The sequence below is a fragment of the Colius striatus genome, chromosome 1 (genome assembly GCF_028858725.1).
Source record: "Colius striatus isolate bColStr4 chromosome 1, bColStr4.1.hap1, whole genome shotgun sequence".
NCBI lineage: Eukaryota > Metazoa > Chordata > Aves > Coliiformes > Coliidae > Colius > Colius striatus.
The window spans coordinates 24,134,785-24,160,301 of NC_084759.1; the positions used below are offsets into that span (position 1 = coordinate 24,134,785).

At 41.4% G+C, this 25,517-nt stretch overlaps 2 protein-coding genes across 16 annotated transcripts in view; one reads left to right on the forward strand and one right to left on the reverse strand.

Moving 5' to 3' along the window:
- The window catches only part of NBEA (neurobeachin), a 499,798-nt gene that overhangs the window by 337,164 nt on the left and 137,117 nt on the right, over nt 1–25,517 (forward strand). For all 15 annotated transcript variants that reach the window (XR_009818508.1, XM_061993741.1, XM_061993751.1 and 12 more), the window contains one exon: nt 7,501–7,637. Coding sequence is in view for 14 of the 15 variants with exons in the window: in XM_061993741.1 (XP_061849725.1) it covers nt 7,501–7,637 (137 nt within the window). In the remaining variant the exon portion in view is untranslated. The remainder of the gene's footprint in view (nt 1–7,500; nt 7,638–25,517) is intronic.
- On the reverse strand, nt 10,348–11,569 carry MAB21L1 (mab-21 like 1). The gene has a single exon (XM_010197983.2). It carries the CDS (start codon nt 11,425–11,427, stop codon nt 10,348–10,350), a length of 1,080 nt encoding a protein of 359 aa, XP_010196285.1. The 5' UTR covers nt 11,428–11,569.

Genomic DNA, 25,517 nt, shown 5'->3' on the forward strand with positions numbered 1-25,517 from the left:
AGAGGTAAGCCTCATCCAGCACATTTGTACAATCCTCCCTGGTAGCCTGTTACATGAGTGCTTTTAGTTTGACCTTCTTTAAGAAACAAGATTTATGTGAACATCCTCTATCAACCCCTGTCTTTGTAACTTCCGAATGTGGAAGCCATTTTGAACAAACTTTAACACAGAAGATTTCAGAAGCAATACAGTTCCTGCAATGAAATCAGGTTGTTAAGGGGAAAAAAGTCTACGTAACAGAGGCTGCTGCATCAGTTCTCCTTTTATTAGGTACCAAAGAATCTTTATGGGAGAGTCTTCAGAAGTTCCCAAAGGGTGGGAAAGTAAAACATGGAATCAAACAGTAAATACAGTTACACTAGAAAATGTTCTCTGTTGATTCTGGTGGTGTTTAGAGATACTCATATTTTCAGAAAGTTTAAATTAGGACTATTGCATCTGAGATGGTTCTTCCAAATATATCTAGGAGGTTACATGCTGATTCAACAACTTAGGTCTTTCTTCCCACACATACATAGGAGCAGCTAACCAAATAAGTGAACTTTAAAATATCACAAGTTATCTGAACATAACCCTTTTGCTAGAGTCTCAAGAAGTATAAGGCGTACAGTTTACCCTGAAGAGCTTTTCCAGAATGGAGATTAGAAGAAATGAAAGCTGAGGGCTCACATCTTTCATTTCATTTCTAATCAATGAGCTCTATGGGCATGACAAAGGTACACAAGCCGGTCTGTGTAAGATAACCGTCAAGTCTGGTCCACTCAGAGTGGAAACTGGGACTTGATCCCTCATGTTCCTGACTCTAGAATGTACTCTTGTTTCAATGGTACACTGCACAGAATGCTCTCTCTGCTCTCTCCTTTCTTCTTCCCATATTAAATATGTCTTTATAAGGTGTGGGGTTTTTTTCTGTTATCTCTTTGTTAAATAGACAGCTCCAGTGGCTCTCTCAGAGAAAAACTGTCACGTATGTGGACGTTTTCAGTAGAAAATTAGGAGGAAGCTGGTGCAGGTCATAGTTAGCATAGTAGACTCACATCTGGATGCAGTGCTTAACAATCAAGTTCTTAGTTTCTAAACCAGCTTAAATTACTCAGTTCTTCCAAGGTATAGCTTCAGGCAGAGCACACTGTATGAATCTAATCTTGAAGTGGCAAATGTATGTATTGCAGTAGTGAGGTCTCTATCCCAAATGTTTCAGTTTCTGGTCACCTGTAAATGATTAAAGGGAGTCTTGATTATTATTAGTACCTGATCATCTGGCAGGTTGGTGCTCAAACACATCCTGGAACAATTCTAAAGCCACATAAGCCACTTGGAGCTTGAGCACATTTCAGAGATTCTCATATATGCCACAAGGCAAATCAGACTTTACCTGAAAAAGGTTAAAAAAAAAGTTGATTTTCTGAGTTGCTTTAGGCTGTCAGACACACAGCTAATTGTTCCATGGGACCTCCAATGAGAAAATACCTAATAAGTTTGACTTTAGTATGGTACTGACATTGTCTCTGCAGAGTCTGTACCTGTTCTATTAAGTGGTTGCTTTTTGTCACACTTTGAACAGTACACAAGATACTTATCCCTAAGAAAATTGTGAAGGAAAAAAAAATATTTTCCCTCAGGAAGAAGTACTTTTTCGTATTTTTCTGTGAAAGTGACCAGAAAAGTATGGAATTCAAATAATAATTTTCTTGTGGAGGTGCATATGTCACTGAATTCAAATGTATGGAAAGTATGTACTTGTTTGAGAGAAAATTACTTTTTTTTTTCTCTTAAGCAACACTCCCTTTTAACTATTTTTGCAGTCTCATCAGAAATATGAGGGGTTTTTTACTATTTAGTCACAGTTGTAATATGCAGGATTATTTTTATTTACATTTTCTTTTTAATCAAATACATTTATTTGCTGTTATGGCACCACTTAAGAGAATTGAGTTGCTGTAATAATTTAGTTATTCATGTTGAAAAAGACTATTGAAATTGATCTTTGATGTTTGATACACGCTTTATGGAGGACAGGGGGGAATAGTGGGGAAAATTTTGGATATCAGGGCCTATCTACCCTGGCAATTACATTTAAACAAACAATAAAAATCTGTCTCTCCCTCGCAATATGAAACATACGATTGTGAGAGAGTAAAAAGTCAACAACAAAGTAAGCTTGTATATCTCTGAAAAAAAGGGAAAGAAATTGAGTTTTTTAAGTGGCAGAGGAGAAAAACAAGATTATTGTCATGTTCAGGCCTAGATTATGGGTTTTGCAATCAAAAAGTTGTGGAAATTATTCCCTTTATTGAAACTGTTAAAAGTGATATGTAAAGGGAGCTGTATATATACATTCTTATAAAAGCCTTGGCTTGAACAAAGCCAAGTATCCCTGTATCTGCTATAGTGGAGAACAAATTGGGGGCAACCATCCTCATGTAAGTTCAAAATATTTACGGCAAAAGTCTTTTTAAAGAGTAGTTTGAATCAGATTTATGAAGGCAATAGGAATAGAAAGACTAAATTCTGTGAATTGTTGTGTCTTAGAAATCTTATATTGTTTCCTTGTTATTTACATGACACTCCGTATACTATATTAATGATGTTAATTGAATGAAGTATTTTTCTGACTGCAGAACTTTTCCCAAAAGCTTCTGTTGCTTATACCTGTTTCTGCTTGCATGCTGTGTGATTTGTCTAACAAGAAACTGAGGTTTTTGTGTGCATCAGTGTGTGTTACGTATAGATTAAGTATAAGGATTTGTAGTCATTTTAAATGCAAGTCATTGTCAGATACACTTGGCTTTAAAGTTGAAGTGCTGAGAGAAGTTTAGTTGTCTTATTTCAGATACTTCACGAGTGACTTTTAAAAATTATTTTTTAATATTAATAATTATTATTGTATCAAATTACAAATTATAGTTTTAGAATTATTTTGCATAGCAAATTTGTTTCAGCTAACCTGGTTTGTTTTTTCCATGTTAAAGAGTATATGAAAAAAAGAGAGTTTTTTCTTTCAAAACAATATCAGATAAAAAATAAGCATGACATTATTCACTACTTTTTTTTTTCCAAATAATTACCAGTAGACTGTAAAATTAAATTAGTCTGCCTAATTGGATAAGTTTTCAAAGGATTTGTCCTAGCTAATATTTCATCTATAAGTAAGCACCCAACTATTATTTTAAAAGTTACACTTTTAAGTGTGTAGCAGGTAAGTTGCTTTTTTTCAGAATTCAGCATATAAAAGCATATATCTTATCTTACTTACAAATGATCACACCTAATCATCTCAGCAAAGATGCTTCCATTGAAAAATTCACTCTTATGAACATAATGCATCTTTAACTCTTACAGTTAAAAATGACGTTTTATGAAGATTAGTGTTTGAAATATCAAGTTCAAAATACCACTCTTTCAGAGCTTTCCTTAAGAAGTGTACTTTTTACTGGTCTTGCTTTAGCAGATAAGAAGCTCTTTCCTCTTATAGAACTTTTCCCTTGCATTGACTCTTCTAACTTGAACTTGAAAAATACAAGAGCTAAGATACAAGAACTAAATATAAGGACTGGAGTCTCATTTAACAAAAACTAACAGAGAGGAAGAGAGATTACATTCAGCTTCTATTCACTGGGACCTTCTAATCCCACAATCATTTACTTTTGGAAAGAAAATATTATTTTAATAGGTATCTGCACGGTAGCGTTTATTTTAGAAATGTAAATCACATGTGCCAACCACAGGGATCAGGCAAAGCGGAAAACGCTCCATTAGAGCCGATTACAAGACCTGTGGATCCAAAGTGATTCCCAGTCTGGTTTTTAAGACCCGAACTTCTTTGTTAGATGGCTGCCTCTCTGCTGTGGCTGCTTCGACCGCTTCAGAGAGGTTGCGAAGAGGCAACGAAATTATTAAGAGTCCCAACAACTGACAAGCGCAGTAGACGCGCGTCCTGCCCACACATCCCAGGCTGTTAGGCGAAGCCGAGCAGCCACAGGTTGACTTCCCTCCCTCGCCCGGCCGGGGCCGGGAGAGAATTGCCCTCGGTGGTGCCGGCGGCCCTGGCGTGGCGTAGCGTGGCGCGGCGCGGGGAGCGCCCGGCAGCCCCGGGTGTTGGTGCCCCGGCAGCACCGCCCAGACCGCGGGCAGAGCCGGCTGTTCTGTGCTGCGCTTCTCCACGGCTGCAGCCGCCCTGGGAATTTATTTTCACATCCCCTGGAAAAGCAAAGCTAGCCCAGGGGCCGAGGTGAGGCTGGGAGCCGGCGCTCGTTATCTTTGCCGCATGCGAATGAGTCCGTCCCGCGGCTCTTGGCTCAGGTGTGCCAGGCTTTTGTTTCATTAGATTATCAATTGGGTTTGGGTAGGGGACTCAAAGCTTACCGATACCTCAGTGCCATGTGGAAAATCTGCAGTATTTTGATTATGCTCTATGTAAACATTTTAATATCGGATCTTTAAAATCCAAAGACTGTCCCAAAGGGGATTAAAACATAATCCTCTCTCTATATAGCTGTAGTGGATTAATTTCGTATTCTCTCAGTGGCTGACTTGCTCCCTGAAGGCTACAACAAAAAGATTCAGTGCTCCTTAAACATGCTATGGAATTGGAAGTTGTAATTGGAGATTTCGAAAGGACAAGTGTAAAAATGACACACTGTTAATACCGATTTTTTTTTCATTTTGTGTTTTCGGGAAAAAAAAGAAAAAGAGCGAAGATTTTTTTAAACTTAGTTTGATCACTCTTTTCCCCAAAATGCCATAATTTGACTTCTGTGTGTTATGCTTTCTGCTTCTCCTTTACCAAACAGAAAAAGAAATAAAAATAAACACAACAAATCCAAACCACCCACAAGCAAACGTTTTCTCATCTGGAAAGTATAATAACGGTTATTTTTCGCATTTTAATACATTTGGCATATTTGCATTACGACAAATGTGGGGTGTCATTTGGGCAGAACCAAGGTAACGGTCTGGGAGCACGGAGCCTTTTCTCAGGAAGAGGAGGAGGAAGACAAAAATTAAAAAAGCATTTCCCCTACACTCAGTAGCAGACTGAGAAGTAACTGTCCCATTTCTCTCTGAATCCACCCCCTGCTTTTTTAGCTCTGTCCACTCCTCTGATACGTGAGTGCATTTCGCTAGCACACCCGCCGGGGTGCACCTATTGTCTTCCCCTGGATGTCAGATTATAGGTTTTGGCCTTTTGACCATTAAATAACGTCGGCTTTATTTTTATTTTAGCCACACAACACCAGGGAAAAGAGGTAATTGGATTAAATTGATGGTCTTCCTTCTGGGATTCAGCAAAGCCCACAAACGCCTCCTTAAAATGATAGAATATCGGGTCATTTCCAGGACGCATCTTCCGAAGGCGCTTTTCTTTTCGCACAAAAGGCTCAGGCGCCCATCACCGTGCGCCGGGCCAAGCCGAGGCTCCCGGCTGCGCTGCGAAGAAGGGCGAGGGGAGGGTGAGGAGAGGGCAAGTGCTTCGGCGGGGCAGGGAGCCGCCGCCTACCCAGACCCCCCTTCTGTAAACACAAAGAAGGGGGGCCTGGGGAATAGAAACCCAAATCCACTTGTAATCGTACAAGAGAATCGGGCGTAATTACTTGAGCAGCCCAGATGAAGATTGATGAGGTTTTAAAGCGGCATTGCGGATCAATCGCCCGGCCCTTTGGAGCCCGCCGCCGGGCTTCCCCGGCTCGGCTCGGCTCGGCTCGGCTCTCCCCTCCCTCTCCTCTCTCCCACCGCGACTGGAGGGAGAGAAGATGGAGGCAAGATGAGAGCAGCAAAGCAAGCCCGACGCATGTGATTCCGATCAGCTGACTAGGGTCAAGAGGCTACCCCGCTTTATTAGGAGATGGAAAACAATAAAATGAGAGAAAATAGAGTTTGTATCAATATTATCCAGCCTGCCACGCTGGGCTGCTGAAAGCTGTCACTGAAACTGTGCGTTTTAGCTTCCCCTCGTACACGCAGTAATACGTGCTTTCCTCTTTATTTTACAGCGTAAATGACAAAACATTGTGCAATATGGTCTCAAATTGGGTGTTACGGTAAAGTAAAACATTAACAACATGACAGTTAGATGCGCCGATACAGGACTAATTTGGGCTAAGTGAGTAATTTGAAGTGTTGCTTGCAAGATCTGGTAATAAAAATGTGCAGGCAATACTGGGGGAGGAGAAGAGGTTGCATCCGTGCCTGCTAGCCTTCGTGCACACTGCAGCCCAGAGCTTGCACTCACCTCTCCAGGCCCTCCAAACAGGCACTGTCTTCCTCCCCAGAGGCACGAGTGTCTGGGGACATCATCTGGAAGGGTATGCAGGCCCTCTTTGCCATCTGAGCAAGGTCTTCCATATTGCAAAGGGGAATTGAACTGCATGAGGCAACCAAAGCTCTTTTAGATGATCAGTTTGCCAGTTTCAGAAAACTGTGTCAGTGGGATGTTGCACCCAGTTTCCCGGTACTGAGGCTTTATTATCCATATGTCAGCTGTGTGCTTGCGCATGCATGTGGATGTATGTGTTCATATATGTGTATACAAATTGCTGTACACGCTTGACAAATCTAACAGGTTAAATCTAGGACAGTGGTTTATATTTAACCTTTTCCTTTAAATAGAGCAAGTCAGCTTCCTAAACCACCAGCACTCTCAGCTATATCAGTAGATTGCGTTGATTTTGAAGATAAGGTGGTGAAAACGAGATCCCCTGTTGTCTCTTGCATTAAAGCCGCAGGGTTTGGTGGGGTTTTTTTCGGGAATTAAAGCCTAACAATTTGCACGGAGAAGGCTGCCTTTTGTAATAGGTTTTCCCCTTCCCATCTTTTCAGGGCCAGTGCAAGCGCCTCGTTAAGGAATACATTTCAGCGAAATATTGTTACAGTAATTTTTAAAGGATTAAGTGACAGCGAGTTGAAATAAAAATGATCTTGTCATAAATATCTGTTACGGCGCTAGCTTTTGTGTGCGTGTGCTAAAAAGTAGGTTACAAAAAATAAAATACAATCTTTCGAGATACTTGCGGAGTTGAGGTTTGGATCTAGAGTTAAAAATAATGCCCTCGGGCTTCTCAGGGTGAGTGTGACGAGCAGGGGTTGCGGGCTTTCCTGCCGCCTGCCCGCCCTGGATCTGGACCCTTCGCTGGCAGGTCGGAGCTGCACGTAACCAGTCGCCGCTGTCGCACATAAACAGCGATAGTGTTAACGAGGAGCAAAAGGGCATGGAGAGAGAGGGGACCTATTCCTAAGAGGCAGCTATTGCTCACTCTAACCCTCCTGAATTTCGCTGCTGGCTGATTTACCTCGCAACCCCGGAGCTCAAAAATTTGCTTCTGTCCTGAGTGCCGAGTTCAAAGCGCTAACCGCGGGCAGGAGGGGAATAAACACGGCTCTTTACAAACAGAGTTTATTAGGGGGCTCGCCGGGCGCCCGCTCGGCGAAGGGAAGGGAAGGGCCACCGGGGATGGGTCAGCCGGGCCCCTCCAACCTGACGCCGCTGCCCTTGCTTTGCAGGCCCCGTGGTGCTCAGCACGCCGGCACAGCTCATCGCCCCCGTGGTAGTGGCCAAGGGGACACTCTCCATCACCACCACGGAAATCTACTTCGAGGTGGACGAAGATGACCCGGCTTTCAAGAAGATCGACCCCAAGGTGAGTGTGGCGGGCAGACGGGTGGCCCTGTCCCTGCTCCGCTCCCAAGCACACGTGCGCCGGGGCCGCCCTCTCCCTCCGAACTCCGCTCCCGTCTGCCGCCTCTCGCTGCCTTTTAGTAACAAAAAAAAAAAAAAGAAAGAAAAAGCGCAATATATTAATGATATTAAATCCTCTATTACGGTAGCGGGCGCGTTTTCCAACAGCATTTCGTTCGGTGCCTTTGTATGAACATGGTCAGATTTAGTAGTTAAGCCAATTGCTCTGAAATCCCTGGAGAGAGCAGCAGTCCCAGCCCGCAGCCTTCCTGAGGCACAGCGGAGGGGTTTACCCCTTGCAAGATCAGCAGAGAATCCCGTTATTTAAAGAACGTTATTCTCCATGTAAGAAAATACGGTGTATATTTGTAATCACTCTTGGGTTATGAAATGCAAGCTAATGCTTATTTTCTCGGGGGTGGGGAAAGAAAAAAAAAAGGGGGGGGGGGGAATAGGCACGTATTCAAACCTTGATTCCTGGGAAAGCTCTGTTGTTTTCTGAAGTCACTACTAGTTCCTCAGCGCCGCCCCCCACCCCCCTCCCCGTACGAAAACGTCCACCCCAGGCGCAACAGAGTAGGAGTGCGTGACTTGACCAGAAACCTTTTCGTGGGTTCCTCCCCGCGGGAAGAGAGAGGGGGACTGCCACGGGACAAGGAGGAGGCATACAGAAGGGATGTGTTTTACAGGGCGCTCCTCTCTCCTGCATCTCTTGTTATTCTTATTGCTGTTGCTTTATTTATTTGTTATTGCGCTGAAAAAAAAATTGTTAGAAGAAAGTGAATAGGGGAGATATTTTGCAAAAGACTTTAGAGTGGGGTTTATTGCTGCAGAAATCTCGTAAATTTCAAGAAAATGCTAGCGACCTCGTCTGAATATTTTTGTAATAAGCTGATTTCTCTTTGACAAATAATTTCACAAACTCGGAACTTTCTTCTCAGTGGTGTGAAGGGGGAAAGAAAAAAAAAAAAAAGTTCTGACAGAATCGCTGCGTGTAACGGTTTCGTTAAAGTGCACCCACTGGAAATAGTTCCTGATGGGTGTTACACAGGCGATGGGCCTCTTTCAGCACTTGTTGACTGTCAGGATACTAAACAAACCCCGCGTGGTTAGTTTGCGTTTTGATTTCAAAGCCACTTTAAAGACGCACCCCGAGCATGACCGAGCGCTGCAGGACGGTAGGCAGTGATGGGTAGCTTTTGCAGTTTTGTAGGCGCGCATATGTTATTCCCTCTTAACGCCTTGGGAGCGCAGGGGCTTGGTTTCGGGGAGTGCAACTGGCAATCTTATCACATTCAGAAGGGATTTGTAGGTCAGAAGTAATATTGTTCACTTTATTGGCGCCGGCTTGAACCTTTCACTTAGAAATTTTATTCTCTTCTTTATCATCACTTGTGCCAAAATGCCACTTCTATCAGGCTCACTGCTTACTCAGTACACTGACTGTTCCGGGGAAATGTGTTTCCTCAGCGTTGTTCAAAACCTAGCAGAAACACATCAGCACCGTGTAGTAAACCTTTTGAAAATAGATTTCTTTTCTGATGGCTGAAAAAGTGTTACTGCATTAAGAGCTTCAGCAGTATCTGGTGGTCACCTGGAGCAAAATTCCGGTGTATTTATACCACCAATATTTCCCTGCCCTACATAGCTATTCAAAATGCAAAATCAGGAGGCTGCCCTTAAGTTTTCTGCTTTACAGGAGTCAAGCAACTAACCACAGAAAGGCGAAATTCACAATACACAGCTGCCTCTGGGTTTTCAAGTAGAAAACTTGATCCGGTATTGAAACGCTTACCCATATGCATTTTACTTCATTTATTAGCTTGTAATTAAATAAATCAGCAACAGAAATTAAAATCTAAATCACAAAAGGTAATTATCCAGTGTATTTCAAGTGCATTTTCAAATATATAATTCCAATATTCAAGCGTTATTATATAAGCAGAATCCAAATTTCTTTTGAATATATTTAAATAACATTTCAAGTATATTTATGGAATGTTAGAAATAGAACAAGCAATATATATGAAACGAAAAATGTAAACTTGTTAAGTTCAGACACTTCAAAAGACAATTAACAAAAATACCATGATAAAATCTACCTTTTTAAATGGTATCTTCTCTTTAGCAGAAAATGTCCTTGAAGTATCCAAAATGGCAATTTAACTTCTGTTCACCAAATCACAAAACACCAACATCCACAATTTCAAAGACAATGTGAGATCACAATATTTGATACAAATCAAAAGGTACATTAGGGTTTGTTCAGGTGGCATATCCAAATAGCTTTTACTCACAGAGGGTTTACATAAAAATACTGGGGTTTGTTATAATCCGTTGGTACCGTTTCTAGGCAAAATGGTCACAATCATGTTAAATTACGGCCAATTTTCCTTTCTGGGTAAAATACTTTCAGGGGGTTTTCTTTCTCTCCTTTTTTTTTTTTTTTTCCCTTTTATTTTTTTTCCACGGGGATCCGCAAAACTGTGATGGAGATGAGAAGAACGATACTTGCTGTTTGGGTTTGTTTATTTGTGAAGAGCCTAAGCTATATTCCTTTTACAAAGAGTATTACTTGTCAAGTGGAAATGTTTGACTTTTCGAACAGGCAGCTGAAACTTCGTCGGGAAATTAAGCAGATGTGTCGGTCAGATTGGTTTTACAGTTACCCTCTAAAGTTTCTCTAAACTTTTCGGGTTGGTAAGTATTTCCCTAGCCAGTCGCCACGTTTGTTTGGCCGCGTTTTCCAGGGCCGAGTGAGGTTTGCCCTGAAAGAGGTCTAAGTTGGGCAAGAAGTAATGCGGGCACCTCCTGCACTGGAGGCAGGAGATGAGCTGCAGTAAAATCCCGTTGAGCCGGTCCCCCAGGCACGACTCGTCCCAGTCCGACTCGCGGGGGTGCTTTTCGCATTCGTAGGAAACCAGAGTCTTCATGTGATAATTATTCAAGGGCTGGCCCGGCAGCTCCAAGTGACGGTCCCGTAAGGTTTTGAGGATAGAGAGGCATTTCTTCCTGCAGCCGCCCATCTGCAGTCTGTTCTCGGCTTCGGCGAACTGCAGCACCCAGGCATCGCTCTCGGCCGAGCTCTGCTTGCCGGCCAGCGAGTGGCACTCCTTTGATAAGAGGTTGAAGCCCTCCGCCTTGACCTCCGCCACCCTGTTGGGTCCCGGCCAGGGGATGTGGGGAAGCGGCCAGTGGGCAGCACTCCGCGGCCAGATCCCCGTGCATTTGAACGCCGGCGTGATCTGCACGACGTACCTGTCCCTGATCCTCAGCTTCACTTCGCTGGTGTCCGCCACCATCTTTACCACGTCTCTGTAACTGCACTTATCCACGGCTTGAGCCACCAGAGTCTGAAATCTGGACCGGATTTTGCGAGCGGAGAGGTAGCCAGACGCCGTGATGAACTCCACCCAGAGAGACATACTCCTCTTGCGCCCGTCGCTTAACTTTAACACCGCGCAGCCCGGCAAGGAGCCGTCGTCCACGAAGTTGAAAACCCCCATTTGGTTCAGATACAGCACGACTTCAAATTCCGTCGGGGAGATGACTTCCAGCCCCTCATAGCGATTGTCCATCTCGTTCAAGGAACTTATGAAGCGAGGCTCCTGCACCTCCACCTCCTTCAGCACGTCCGAGACCACTTTGCAGACTTCGCGGATCGTTTTGGCGATGGCAGCTTTCCTGGCTTGGCATTTCTCGTTGTAGTATTTATTCAGATGATACACCAGCTTGGCCTGGGCCGCGATCATGTTGGGGCAGAGATCCGGATTGTATACCGGAGTCTCGCAATAGGCTGTGGGATCCAATGCGGCTGCTAGGGCTGGAGCCAACTTCAGAGGAGAAACAGGCTGCCGCACTCTGAAATCTAACAAATGTTTTGCAAAATGCGCTGGGGCTGCTGCTCCTCAGATGCTCTCTTCCTGCTTTTTTAGATCAAGCCGTCTTGAAGTGTGTGTGGCTGGGGAGGGGGGGGGGCGGGGGGGGCGGGCGGGGGACTGAAGGGGGCGATCTTTTTCCTCCCCCTTTTTTTAAAGGGTCCGTGAGTGAGAGGAAAGCAGGGAGAGCTGCACCTTCCCCAGCAGCAAGAAAAACAAAAGTTGCACTGAGACACAGCGAGGCTTCCAGTAGTCAAAATAATAAAACCTCTTCGTATTTATTTATGTTTTCCCGTAGTAATCACTGTGTGTATGCAGGGTGGTTAATCAGATGGTAGAAAAAAAAAGTGCCGTGCGTGCGTGTGTGTGTGTGTGTGTGTGTATATGTCAGAAGAAGCTGGCTGTTGGTTTGTATAAGAGCCCAGATGCACTCGTGTGGAAATTATAAAGGCAGGGCCAGGCAGGCGGGCGGCCAATCGCCACTGGGCTCGTCACTACAGCCTCTTTCAGCTCAAACCCGGCTAATTAATCCCTCTCTAGGAGATAGATATGTACACACAGACACACAAACGCAGGCACCTATAGAAAGGTAGAAGGTTACTGGCAGAAAAACCGCCCTGGTCATCTGTACGCTCGGAAATCAAGAGAAATCGCTCTCCTTTGGGTGTAACTTGAAGGGTATTGACGTTTCTAAAGGACTTGGCAAAACTGTGCCTCTCCGCACCGAATCCCTGCGTGTTTCCCCACGGCCGGAGACGTGAATGCAGGTGTATTAACGGGCATCCATCACTAAGGGAGCTACCGACCGCGCTCGCTCCGGCAGGAGCAAGGGCATACATTCATTAACTCACACTTGGTGTCACGTCACGCTGTCCTTTCCTTCTGATAGTTGTCTATAACTGTAAGCGAGAAGTTTTTTGTTTTGTTTTTTCACGTAAACCGACCAGTGAACATGGTAGCAGATTCATGGAAAATTTAGTGTCCTTCGGAATAAAATATTACGCAAAAGTCCACGATTTTCATTGTTTTAAAAGATCTTCTGACGGGCTCTAATCGATTTTGAGGTTTAACGCATTTCGGCATTGTCTCTGCCTTGCTTTTTGTGTTTGTACCCTATGTAGGGAGAATCAATCGCTAAATGTGCCTGTCAGGTCTTTTCCACGTTCCCTCCAGAACTCAAGTACCAGATATGAACTGTAAATTTCATCTGCCGATTCCTAGCTTCGGTTTTACATTCCATGTAGCTCTCCGGTATGTTGTGAAGAGTGGATGTTCAGCTGTTTTTTGAGTCGCGCTATAAATATCTATTAATTTCAAACCTGGTCGATTTGCCATATAGAGAGCTCCGCTAGCAAGCTGCGTTTAGTAAATGTGCACACGGGAGGGATGCTAGCGACTGCAAACATGCTGGCATGCTGCTAATCTGACAGTTTGGTGTTTCTTGTGTGTGATGTGTAATTAGCAAATTTCGCCTTCGGTACTTTTAAGTGTTAGTAATCCCGACCTTTACTTGCAAAAAAAAAAAAGTTGGGAGCGGGAAACTCTCCTGCTTTGCAGCACCTACCGAGCTGAGTTTCAAGAGAACACTATTTTTTTTTTCCTTTAAAAAGAAAAAACTTAAAAGCTTTTAATCGCTTGGAATATTTAATCTATTGCCCGATTACTAATTCTTAAAGTAACTGTCACAGGCATATCCATTGCTAAGGAGAAGTCCTACCGCAAAGAGCACTTATTCAACGTATTAACGCAACCAACTTTATTGCACATAGCGAAGAATTTCTGACTCTGTGTCGCCCGGTCTGACACTGGTGCTCCCCATGCCGCTTCCTAGGCGGAAGCTAATGCGGGAAATAATTTTCTGCCCACGAGAAAAGAAGGGCAAGTGATGTCGTGGGGCGCCTCGCTGAAAAACTGCGGGTGACAGGTCGTCCGGAAGAAGCATTTCCTCTCCTCGGCCGTAGCCCCCTGGCCGACGGCGGAGGGCAGAGGGGCGGCCGCTTTCTGGCCGTATCGGCCGAAGAGGAGCTGCTTTCCTCCTGGTTTTTCTCCATCGTCCGGGTGGTTTCGCGGCCAGGCGCAAGGAGGAACACGGGTGGCTGCCGTGGCCGCGGCAGACCCGGCGGCAGGGGCCCAGCGCGCCCGCTCCCGGCGCCTCCCGAGCCGTCCCGAGGAGTGCAGCCGCCGTCCTCGCTCGGGGCCCCGGGCTGCCACCGCCCTCCCCCGCGGGGCGGTGGCAACCGCGGCCGCTCAGCTGCGGACGTCCGGGGGCGGCTCCCCCCGCCTCGCCGGAGCAGGCACTTACAGGGCTCCCGGCTGTGTCCGAGCGGACAGGCGGCCGCCTTCCCGCTGCTCGTACCGGCGGCTGGTCTCGGGAACGTGGGGAACCTGCCGCGGCGGCGGGGAACGCGGCGGGGCGGGGGCCAGCCCTCTCTCCCCTTCCGCGGGCTGCCGGCGCGCCGAACAGCCGTATCGGCGGCACGGCCGCGGGTCCCGTCGGCGGGCGGGGACAGGGAGGCACCTCGCCATCTCGGCACATCCCGCCCCACTGCCCCCGCGGATGGGGCCCGGGACGACCCACCTCCCCCTTCCCGCCCGCCCCTCGGGACCGGGAGCAATGCGTGTCGCGCCCTGCTCTCAGATACAGGCGCGGCTTTGGCCGTAATAGGGCACGGCCGGGCTACATGGCGGAAGGAAAAGCGGCGGAGTTGGGTCCAACTCGGTCGGGCGGGTTGCAGGGCCCGCCTGGGGCGGGGGCAGGAAGGCCTGCGGCGGCGCTGGCCCTGGCCCCGGCCGTGGCCACCGGCCCCAGCCCCAGCCCCGGCCCCGGCCCGGCGCGGCGGCGTGCCCGGCGGCAGCTGCTCGGCTCCGGAACCTGCTGGACCCAAACCTCCGGCCCTGCCTCGGCGGGAGGGGGGCTTCTTTGCGATTTAAATAAGAAAGAACTCCGTCCCCGCGAGGTTACACGCCGGGTCCGTGTAAAAGCGAAAGTTAAAGCGGGCGGACAAGAGGTTGGCACTTCCTGCCATCTCCGCCGAGGGAACAGCCCTTCCCCGCGGAGGTGGCACTGCAGCCCCCGTTCAACTTCTCGTCGCTCCAGCTGCAGCAGAGCTACTCGTTAACGATGGAAACGTTTCGGGAGAGGTTTTGTTTGGTTTCGCCCCGTGGGTTTTAGCTCAGTAAATCCAGTTGCTAAAGGCAAAAGGCGGGAGGTCATACCTTGAAACTGTCAAAAGTCTTAATTTTCATATTTTGGCGAAATTAATTGAAATAAAACCAGCATCATATAGCCTGACTCTGACCTTTCAATATATAATGCTAGGATTAACCTATGGTATCAAGTAATACAGGCTATACGTATTTATTTTATCTTGGTGACTATAGAAAACATTAGCCTTAGGCTTGTCTGGGCGATATTTAACACTAAAGGTTGCTGTTAACTTCACTATATCAATTCTTTTCACACATACACAATAAACATTTGCTATTTAGAAAATTTCTGGATTTAGGCATCACTGACACCAATTAGCCACTGAAGTGTAACTGCTAAGTTGGCTCGATCATTTCATGTGATGAGAAGTTGTTGGTTTGGTTTAAATTTAAAAAATTGTTATTCATCTGACTATATATGATTAAAATTATGAATATTTTCAAAGCTTCTGACCACGTACTGCAGTTAGTTTGTCTCTGTAGTTATTAATGTGTCCGTAAGTTACAAAAGCAAGGAACACCTTTTCATCACTGAGTTTTATGTATATTGAGTTGTTCTGGAAAATCGAGATTAAAATCAACTCATTAAAATGAGGATTGATCATTTGTCATGATAGTGGCACCATATGATATTGGTGACTTTTACCAAATTACTGTTTTCTACATATTTTGCCTTAATTAGAGGATACTATAGCAGCATTTCTTGAATTCTGCTTGTTATTTCAAATCTTTCAAACTACAGTGCCTTGCCACATAGCGCTCGTGTTAGCCAAAAAGCCAAATGGTGTTGAAAATCTTTGACTTGCAGGTACTCACCCACGCCCTCCCAGATGTAATTTTGGGGGAAAAAAATAAAGAAAAGAAAAGAAGAAAGTTGCTATATATAAATTTCACCAGTAATTCCTTTTCATATGGTGAAAAGTGTGAGTAAAAATGCACATGCAGTTGCAGATGCACAAAAAGCACTTGCATTGATATCACTTTATATTTCTTACTATATAGTGATAGTTCTTCCACACACAACTGCTCATGAATTTTAAAGTTTTATTATTTAATATCTGCCTATTGCGCTAGGGAGCTAAGAAAAAAAAATGAAGCTGGCTTGATTAAATTATTTATCCCTACTGCTGAAGTGAGTTTGAAGGCTCATTGAATGTATCTGATTTCTTGGCTCCTCTTTCTCCCCTTCCCCCCTCAATTCATCCTGGTTATTTCATCCATATCATCCTGCCAGCAACAATAAATTTACTTTTTTTCAAGTAGGAAAAGATATTTGTGCTGCGTTTGCTTGAAGTGTCAGATTATATAAAATAGGCAGCATCTTTTTGTGTGTGTGTGTGATAGAACTTGATGGTACCTGCAATTTTCCATATTGTGGTTTGTAGTTTACTTTTTGACTACTCTTGGAAATTTTCAAACAAATGAAAAGTTAAGTTTAAACTTTAGTTGCTACATATTTGCAAAAGTTCAATTTCAATGACGTGATAGATTTCATTACTTGGACTTCTGAATACAAGTTTCTGTATAATTAGGGATGCAAATATTTTTCTTGCATTATCTGCTGTTTTCTGCATTTTTCTACTTTTGTTTGAGAAAAAAAAGTGATATAGCTTCTTTTTGCAGCATACAGGTAGCATTGATTAGTGCCACACTTAACATCTGTGTGTTTTGTCTTCCCATTAAAAATAAAAATGTTAAAAGAGCTTGCATTAGTGTTGGACTTTGTCATCCTAGGCCTTTTGGATGAACTGTTAATACTTTAAATTCCTCTAATCTGCAATCTGTTAAGGGGGAAAAAAATCCCAGTAATTGATTTGTTTTCTTTAAAATGTTAGGTCTCAAAACTAAACATGGAGCTTGTACAACTGTAATTTTAGCTGGAACTGCAGTAACATTCAAGCAGGGAAAAAATGTATTGAATTATTCATTTAGTTGACTTCTCCCTCAGCTTCTCCAAAGCCAGACGTTCCTTAAAGTACAACGTTTTATTTAAGCAGTCCAACACTGGTTTGGTGAGGTTTTTTTAAAATATTTCCTGCTTGGAGAATGCTCTTTTCTACTGAACTGCAAGAAGAGTGTGGAATCAGTGGGGATTAGCGCCTTTTAATCTGCTACATCTGTAGTGGGTCATCCAACACTGCAGAGCTCTCATTACTCTCTCATGCTGTATATGATTAAATGGCTGAAAATATTCAAAATTGACCTTGAAAATAAAGCTCTGTGTGTTGGATGAGCATGAGTTTCTGAAGACTTCATGTCTAAACTCACTTTTCCCCTTGCTAACTTCTAGCTTTGGAGTACTTTGTCTGAGAGAGGACTAGAGCAAAATGTAAGTCAAAACTAAAGTGTGGAAGCATTTAAAATGCATTATTATATAAATTATACCATCAGTCAGCTTGTTCATGGTATGTTTTATGAGTAACCCAACATCTTATTAGCCCAGTTGAAGTGAAGGGGTGCTATGTCTAGAGGATACTTATTTTTCGGGACTAGTGTTTTCCTGTAAGTTGGGTTCATATGGAGTAGCAAACTAAACTACACCAAATTGTAGGTAGCTGCTAGAGCTGGTGGAGCCAGCAGAAAACATATTGCTTAACATCTTTGATCACTAGCCTATATAAAAATGCAAGTAAGCACCATCTTTTTATATATATGTTGTCATGTTTTGTGTTCGTTGCTAATTTTCATGCTGCCAATTCTTAAGTCTCTGTACCTCAAAGTGAAACGTGTCCTCTCTTTACAATAGCACAGGCATGGTAGGTTGCCCAAGTAATGCATTTTGTCTCTAGGTATAAAAAGATATGCCTAACATATTTCAATGCAGACATTTTTTAATGTAGTGTATAACTCTTTGATATTTTCTTTCCAAATAATGGTGAAGGGAGGAGTTGAGTGAGTTGGTTGTGAGTGATTAATACATTTCATTGAACCTTATGAAGACCCTGATCCTGCCAACGCACACATGGTTAGTGAAACATTCAGCTGATTCTGGTGAGGTTGTGGGCTTCTTTAGAGTCACAGTTAAAAGCATAGGCAGTTATTTGCGGGATCAAGGCCAAAGCAGAGTAACACTTGAAGGTTAACTTTTGAATAGGATGAAATAGAATGTGCCTTTAAAATATCTAATACATCAACTACCTGCATTGGTAAGGAAATATATTTTTGGCCCAAATATCTACTCTTCTGTCAAGCAGAACTTCTGTAATAATTTCATTATGTTTTAGAGATAGTGTTTGATCAGCTTCTTGCACAAGAACAGTGCAGTTTTGTCCGTATTTTAACAAGATGCTCCCACGAAAATGCCTTCTGTGATCTGCTGTAAAGCCTTTACAAAGAAGGTGAGGTTATTCAGAGAAATGAGTGGAAGATTGTTTTCAAAATCTCTATTCAAACTGTATTTTTTCATGTACTTTTGCATATTCAGGACTATTTCTGTAACTCCCAAAAGGTGCAGAATCTTTTAACAGTCTTGAATATAGGCAACCTGCTTGCTAAAAACACTTATTAATTGTTCCTAAAAATATCCTATTTATAGCTGAAATATAAACATGCCAGCCAGCTTATTATTCAAGGAGAAAGGGCAGAGATCTGTTCAGTAAAAACTTGATACTTAGATTTTTTGACCTTTAGAATGTATTGGTTTTCCCACCACCACTCCGAACTTTTTTTCTGAACTGGTAGAACATTGTCATTGTAGAGCATAACACTTTATTTAGGGTAGAAGTGAGTCTCTTATTAGAGCATCAAATCACTCCAGCTCCTCACTTGCATTTGAAATTTTAACCTAGATCACCTACTGTCCTTCCTACTTTTCCTTACTGTTTTTTCATCCCAGCTCTAGGACAGAATATAGAGAACTGGATCCTTTGTGGCATATTGCTGGTGGTTTTAAAATTTATTTTTGGTCAACACAGGTTTTAATGAGGTGGATTTACTTATGTTGTATGACATACTCAAAATACATGTCAAAAAAAGACTGCAAATATATTCTTTACTGCATTTTGGTCATTAGAGTGGTAATTTTAAAGTTATGCAGTGTGTACTGGCCTGAGAGTGATTACTGTGATGGACATGATTCTGTCTTGTTTTCAGTGATTGTTTTATATTTCTGTCTTTTGCTTTCTTCTGCAAGTTATTTCCAGGAATGAACTGGCTAATTTGGGCTTCAATTTTTAAAAATAACCTTATCAGAAAGAAAAAAATAAGTGTAGAAGTCTTACTAACCCTCTTAAGCACAGAAGAGTATATGGCAGATACTAGGTTGTGCCATAATGCTTGCAATTTTCACATACACTTCCAAGACCTTGCTTCTTTCAATAGGTAAAAAATGATAGCAAGTATGTTGGACTATAGTTTTTTCATTATATTCTGTAAGTGCATTTATTATGTATTATTAGTCCTTATGTATAGAGATTAAATAATATATCAATTTGTTTTGGCAAGTCCATTATTTCTAATCTGTCTTGTACAAAATTATGTAGATCTGCGAGGATGTTTTCTTCTACGTGTGCTGTTCAGATTTTTGACAAGGAGGCCAAGAAAAAACTTTTCAGGTTAAATTCATAACTAACCTAATCCACTCTTGGTAGGCAAACTGCGTATCTCAGTGGGGTGAAAGAAGTCCTCTCTTCCTCACTCCCCTCCTCAATTCTGTTCATTTGTTTTGTTCACCACGCTGCATTAACACAGTTTTCCCTTGTGTGCATCTGCCAATGTACAATTTAGCCACGGGCATCTGTAGACCTTGTGGTGATCAGTATTGCAGGCAAAAGCCATATGTGTTTAAATAAAAAAAAATCTCTTTATTTCATTTGCTGTTTTAACTGGATGGATAACTTTTGTGCCTCAAGACAGAGGAAGAGAAAATACAGAAATAATTAATTGCCTCTATTCTTGAGGCAGTTTCATTTTCCCTCTCCAATATGGAATGCTTGTCAGCTTCCCTGATAAATGACTGCATGTATTTGCATAGATTTTACATTAACACAAAAATTAGTTTTATTTGTGAAAAACTAGTTTACATAATAATGCAGAATCTAGCATTCTGGATTATGTTTCCAAATTTGAGAGACTGTGAAGAAACAAGGATTTTTTTCCTTCCTTTTTTAAAAAATCTGTTTGTTTGTATATAATGCCAAGGCATATTAGTTTTTAACTTTGTATTTTGTTTCTATAAAACTAACCAAATCAGGGTTCTTAATGTTTATAAACAATTCCGTCAATCTCACATACATGGAATAATGGATGATAGTATGAAAAAACCTACTTCTTTTGTAGGCTTTTACACATACCATTTATTAAATACACTCTTAAATGTGAATGTATCTACAAAATCTCTTGGAACTCTCTAAAAAAAAATTGTGGCAAACTTAACTGTTAAATACGCTCTAAGAATACACTAAGATTCTAATACTGCTATTAAAATAGTGTTCTGTCAGGTATTCTTTCAAAGCATTAATACACTGCATTAGCTTATATGCCAGTGTAGGACTATTTTTTTCCCTATATCTAATAACCTGTCTGTTTTAAGTAATTAGGCATTCCTAGCTTGAAGTGACAGTACTATACCTCTAGCTAAAAACTGTATTTTATTCACAATTTGTCATGTCCATAAATAAAATTTATAAATCAGTCAGTCTGAAATATCTTCGAAGGAAAATATACTGCCCTAATTTTGAGCCAATTGCAGTTATTTTCAAGTGACATGAATTGGATGTTTGCTCATATGATAAACCTGGTGTCATTTTGTCTAATGGCAACTGCTAATTGTACATCAGCCCATTCTCCGTGATGAAGAAAACACATATGCACTCACTGCTGTTATTCCATGCTGTATAACAAAAAAAGAGAAAATACTGCTCCTTATGAAGCATGTTATACCTAATGGCAACTTAAGGTAAAAGAGTGCCTTTGCCACTTCTTGAATCTGGGACACCCTAGGTGCCAGCTGTCACTGCTCAGCTAATGATGACAAATGCCCCTCTCTATGCAGATTGCAGAGCTTGCAGGTTGCTATGAAAGGCAGCCAGATTACCTTTCTTCAGATAGTAACTTAACCTTTTAAACTCAAGTGTCAGAATGAAATTATTAGCTGGGATACTTTCAATATCTCTTTCTTTAAAAAATAAAAAGAGGCAGCAGTGAATTCAAATAATGCCATAGTAGCTTGCATTCACAGTTTGTTCATGCTTCTCTGATGTTTTAAGAAACAGAGAATTGCTATTTCTGTGCCTGTGAGCAATCAATGGAGTTTGCCTGCATTTAATGCATGAATACTGGAGCTGACCTCTCAATTGCACTACATGGAAATAGGGCCAAGCAGTCCAAATTCTGTCCTTGCTTACATCCACGTAGTGTTATTGATGCACAGATGTGACAGATCACAGGTTAGCTTATCCTATTTATAATAGACCTTAATTGATCTTACATATTGTGGATATACTCAGTTCTCTCTATGACGGTTCATGTTGCCACTCTAAATATATGAACCTCAGTTAAGAGCCCACTCTATCAAAACTTTGCTTTGGTCATTTGCTTTGTGCATATGAGTGGTTTGATGGAACTCTGAGCCATGGTTAATTTTAAGTTACTAATTTCAATATATTATTTGTTCAGGGTTTTGGAGTTAGCTTCTAAGTTTTCTTGGAATTAGCTAACAGATGTGAAGATATTACCTAGTTCCTTAACAGCATGTCAGAAACATCTAATGTAATCATCATGTACATTACCTAAAGATGTAGAGTGCTTTTTGAGTGTGTATACATACATGTGACTGTGTTGTTATGTCAGTTAATTGGTATGTATTTATACACATGAATATAGCAGCAAACAGACACATGGATGTTTATGTCAATATGTGTACATATGCAGTAGCCTACACTTGTAACATCCAAATAATATATATTTCTGTGTTTATATTAAAATAATGACAAATATAAGCAGGTCTAATTTGCACATTATATGTGCCGTTAAATCAGACCCTGCAGTTAACTGTATATGAATAAGTTTCCTTCTGAGTATAGGTTTATTACTGTAAACAGGTACTTACCTCCAATAATTTAACGTGATCAAATCTCCATAACAGTGGGCAATAATAGAAAATGATGGTAAAGTTGTGGAAAGGCATTTAATGAGAAGACCAGGGACACTATGCTATATGGATGCAAGGAAGAATAATAATAGGATGGGGAAAAATGTGCATTTAGTATGAGATTGGAATGTCCCAAACATAAAGTAGTTATTATGACTGGCAGAAAGTACAGGAGGTAGAAAAAAATTAGTTAGTTTATAGAGCAAAGTTAAGATGAGATCACTGTTGCAATAGTTATAACATGGTTGGTTCTGTAGTATTCATTAGAGGAAAGGTAGTGCGATCTGTGGACAAAGTGTTGATTAGTATTATTTTCTCCAGAAATTAATAGATCTGATTACTGATAAGTGCATTCTCAATGAGCTTCAGTCAGTACTTACCACTTACCTCTTTTGGTAAGAGGATGTGTGAAAGGAAGATGTTGTTTAGTATTAGATTTGAAATGTTTGCTTTTAAAGTTTGGGGAAGAGTGTTTGGTTTTGCTATGCATTAAGTGTGCAAAATTTTAACATCCTGCTTTGGTTTTGCTTAAAGTCAGTATGTTGAAAGTATTTAAAACTATACATGTTTCATTATTTAGAGCAAGTGTAGCACAACCTGGGAAATAAAAAAGACAAAGATCTAGTGTTTCATGCTCAGCTTTCTCAGCTTGTTGGTTGAATAGGCATCAAATGAAGTCCAATGCCTATACAAAAGAAATGTTCCTTGTTTGGATTTGCCCCATCTGTGTCATCTGGTGGCTTATGCAATAGGAGGTGTTATCACATGAATCCAAATGCACAAGCCAGTTGTTTTATGGACTCTTTCTGTGCTTGGAGGAGTTTATAAGTTGCCCACTCTATTGTGTGACACTCCCAGATGACACGTGTGCATTCTGCTGAGCATATTTTGGGGGTAATTATAACTAATGAAGCCTGGTACACAGCTTGTTCGCAGAGTGATTTATTCTGCTCCTGTCTGATTCCTGAGAGTTCTGTAAAATGGTTATATTGTGCCTTCCACTTTGGGCATATATGGGAGCATGTGGTATTGAGTCCATCTGAGAAAATTTGCTATTCAATCTACCACAGACTAATTACAAATATATTGGCTGGATACATCTGTTTAAAAATATAGAGACAAACTGAAATTACAAATGGAATCTGTAACTTTAGATATATTGACTTTAGTGTGGCTTTTGTTTAATTGTTTACTCTTCCCAGACTCACAATTCCCCACTTGGATATACTGTTGTTAACTGGGTCAGAGTTCATCTGAACTCCCTAAGTTAAGGTTAGGTTCATTTTATGTCTTTTAGCACAGCAGATTTTATTATGCAGTTTGACTCCTGACAACTGATGATATTTTTGTGGAAAGATGGATTTAAAAGTTGAGGAAGAAATACCTTGTAGCTTTGCAGGTATCGGAAAATAGCAACAACAAAATCATTACTGAAGCCTGGGTGTCAACCTTTATTTAACCCTAGATGTACCATTCTCACCCTAATTTATCTTGACTTACCAGTCTCTCAGGCAAGTAAATCCACTGACATCAGTGGGACTCATCCTCTGTGTAAGAAGTACTCATACATTTATTTGACAGGATGGTTTTAAAAATCTTTTTTTCCAAGACATGGATATACCTCTGAAGTCTTGAAATAATGGAGTGCACAGAAGCTGCAGGGTTTGTCACTTCATCTACCAGGTTCACAGATGTCCAAGCAGGCTGGATGTTTTTGCAAGTATCTCAGCATCAATGTTTAGTAGTAATAGTCTTCAATTTTGTTTGTCTTCAGTTATATCAGCTTCTCCCATCTTCACCCTCTGACTCTGAATCCAGATATGAAAGACTTTCGCGTTGTCTTTTTTCAGTACTTAATCATTTTTTTTTTTCATTTCTGTGAAAAAGAGAGGCTAAGAATTATAGTACTGTTTGTAGGAATGGGAAAAGAGAGATAAATACTTATTTGATTAGACATTTAATAAAAAGCATTATATGAGGTTGGAATACAACTGCATAGAAAATGCAATTCACATCCTTCTACTTCATATCTTTCTAGTAAAACTAGAAAAAACCCCCTAGTTTTACTGAGGATGCATTATTGTTTTCACATGTGTTTGTGAAAACAACCTGGAGCATGCTCAAAACAACATTAGCAGCATCATGGGTGAGGAGACACCACTAGTGTTCTGGTGTTTTGAAGTGAATCATACAAGATTACATTCCTCAGCTAGCATGTTGAACAGTGGATATGGGCACTGTCAGACCTGAAGTTTGTCAGTGGCCTAACTTGTCCCAGTAGTGAAGTTTATAGTAGCAACAGCATTTGAAAAAATGGGCACTTTCACTGGGAAAGAAAAAGAAACAAAAATTCAACCAATTTTTTGCTCTTCATAACCATGAAGAGAAAAGTTGACAAATGGTCACTGACTTCAGTCTTCCTCCTGAATTTGAGTGGAACATGTTCTCCTAATAAGAGTTTGCAGTGTATATACCCAAGATGATAACCATTAGAAGGTAAGAGTTGGAGAAAATCCATTTCTGTATGAGTATAAATATCCCTGCATGTGATGTGTGTGGAGAAACATACAATTTGAAAGCTGACTGGTTTGCTGAGAAGAATCATATCATAGTGTAGCAATTATGCTGAAGTTGTTTTAAATAAACAAAATTTAGTTTTATACTGTAGTAATAAGGATGTTTAGCTTCATGCTTTGTTCTAGATTTCTTCCATATATAAAAATGTGTTCTGAGGACACTTTTTACATGATGATTTATGGTAATATAAAATCTGACCTAGATCTGGGTTCGCTGTTGATAAAATTGTGATAGGTCTTGACTTCTAGGATAATGCACATATTACCTGCTTAAGATGCCAGATATTACAAGAGGTTTGCAAATTTGACAACACATGCTTATAATTGACATCCTCAAATAGGATACAGCTCACAGAGGAAAACCAAAATTTTGCACATTTTGTAATGTTTTCTGATTATTTTTATTTGTTCTGTGTTAAAGGACCATGACAAACTACAATGACTGATATACTAGAAAAAGCCTAAAAATGTGCTGTTGTTTTCCTCAGAGAAAGATTGTCACACCTTTAAAGAAGTTAACTGGATTAAGTTTTTTTTTTCTATTAAAATTCAAGACCCTCTTGGACATGTTCCTATGCGACCTGTTCTAGGTGGATCCGCTTTGGCAGAGGTGTTGGACTAGATGATCTGTAAAGGTCTCTTCCAACCCTACCATTCTATGATTCTATGAAAATATTGCAGTTGTCAAGTGTAGTTTTGTTTTGCTGAGTGATCTATTTGTATTTAGAGTACATCTATTACATATAATTTTAAACATTTCATAAAATGTTTAAGATTAGTGGTCCAAAACAAGCACTAGCTAAAACAGTGACACTAATTACGTCAGATATAGCTGGGTCAGCAAAGCTTACATGTCATTCTTTTGTGCTGACCAAACTTTCATTGCATGAACTCTTATCTCATTGTAGTTGGCCTCTGCAAGAGTTTGCATCAGAGCAGTGTGGCCTTCTGAAAGCTGGGAATTGCAACTGTAGTTTCATTCTGTGTGCTATTTTTTTCTATGAGCTGTGTTCATCTTTTTGTTTCCATTCATTTGCTACATTACATTAATTTTGTGACAGGAATGACTTTTTAAGTCACTTTGAACCTAA

Coding starts and splice junctions, on each gene's coding strand:
- MAB21L1 (XM_010197983.2), bottom strand. CDS start 11,427: ATGATCGCGGCCCAGGCCAAGCTGGTGTATCATCTGAATAAATACTAC.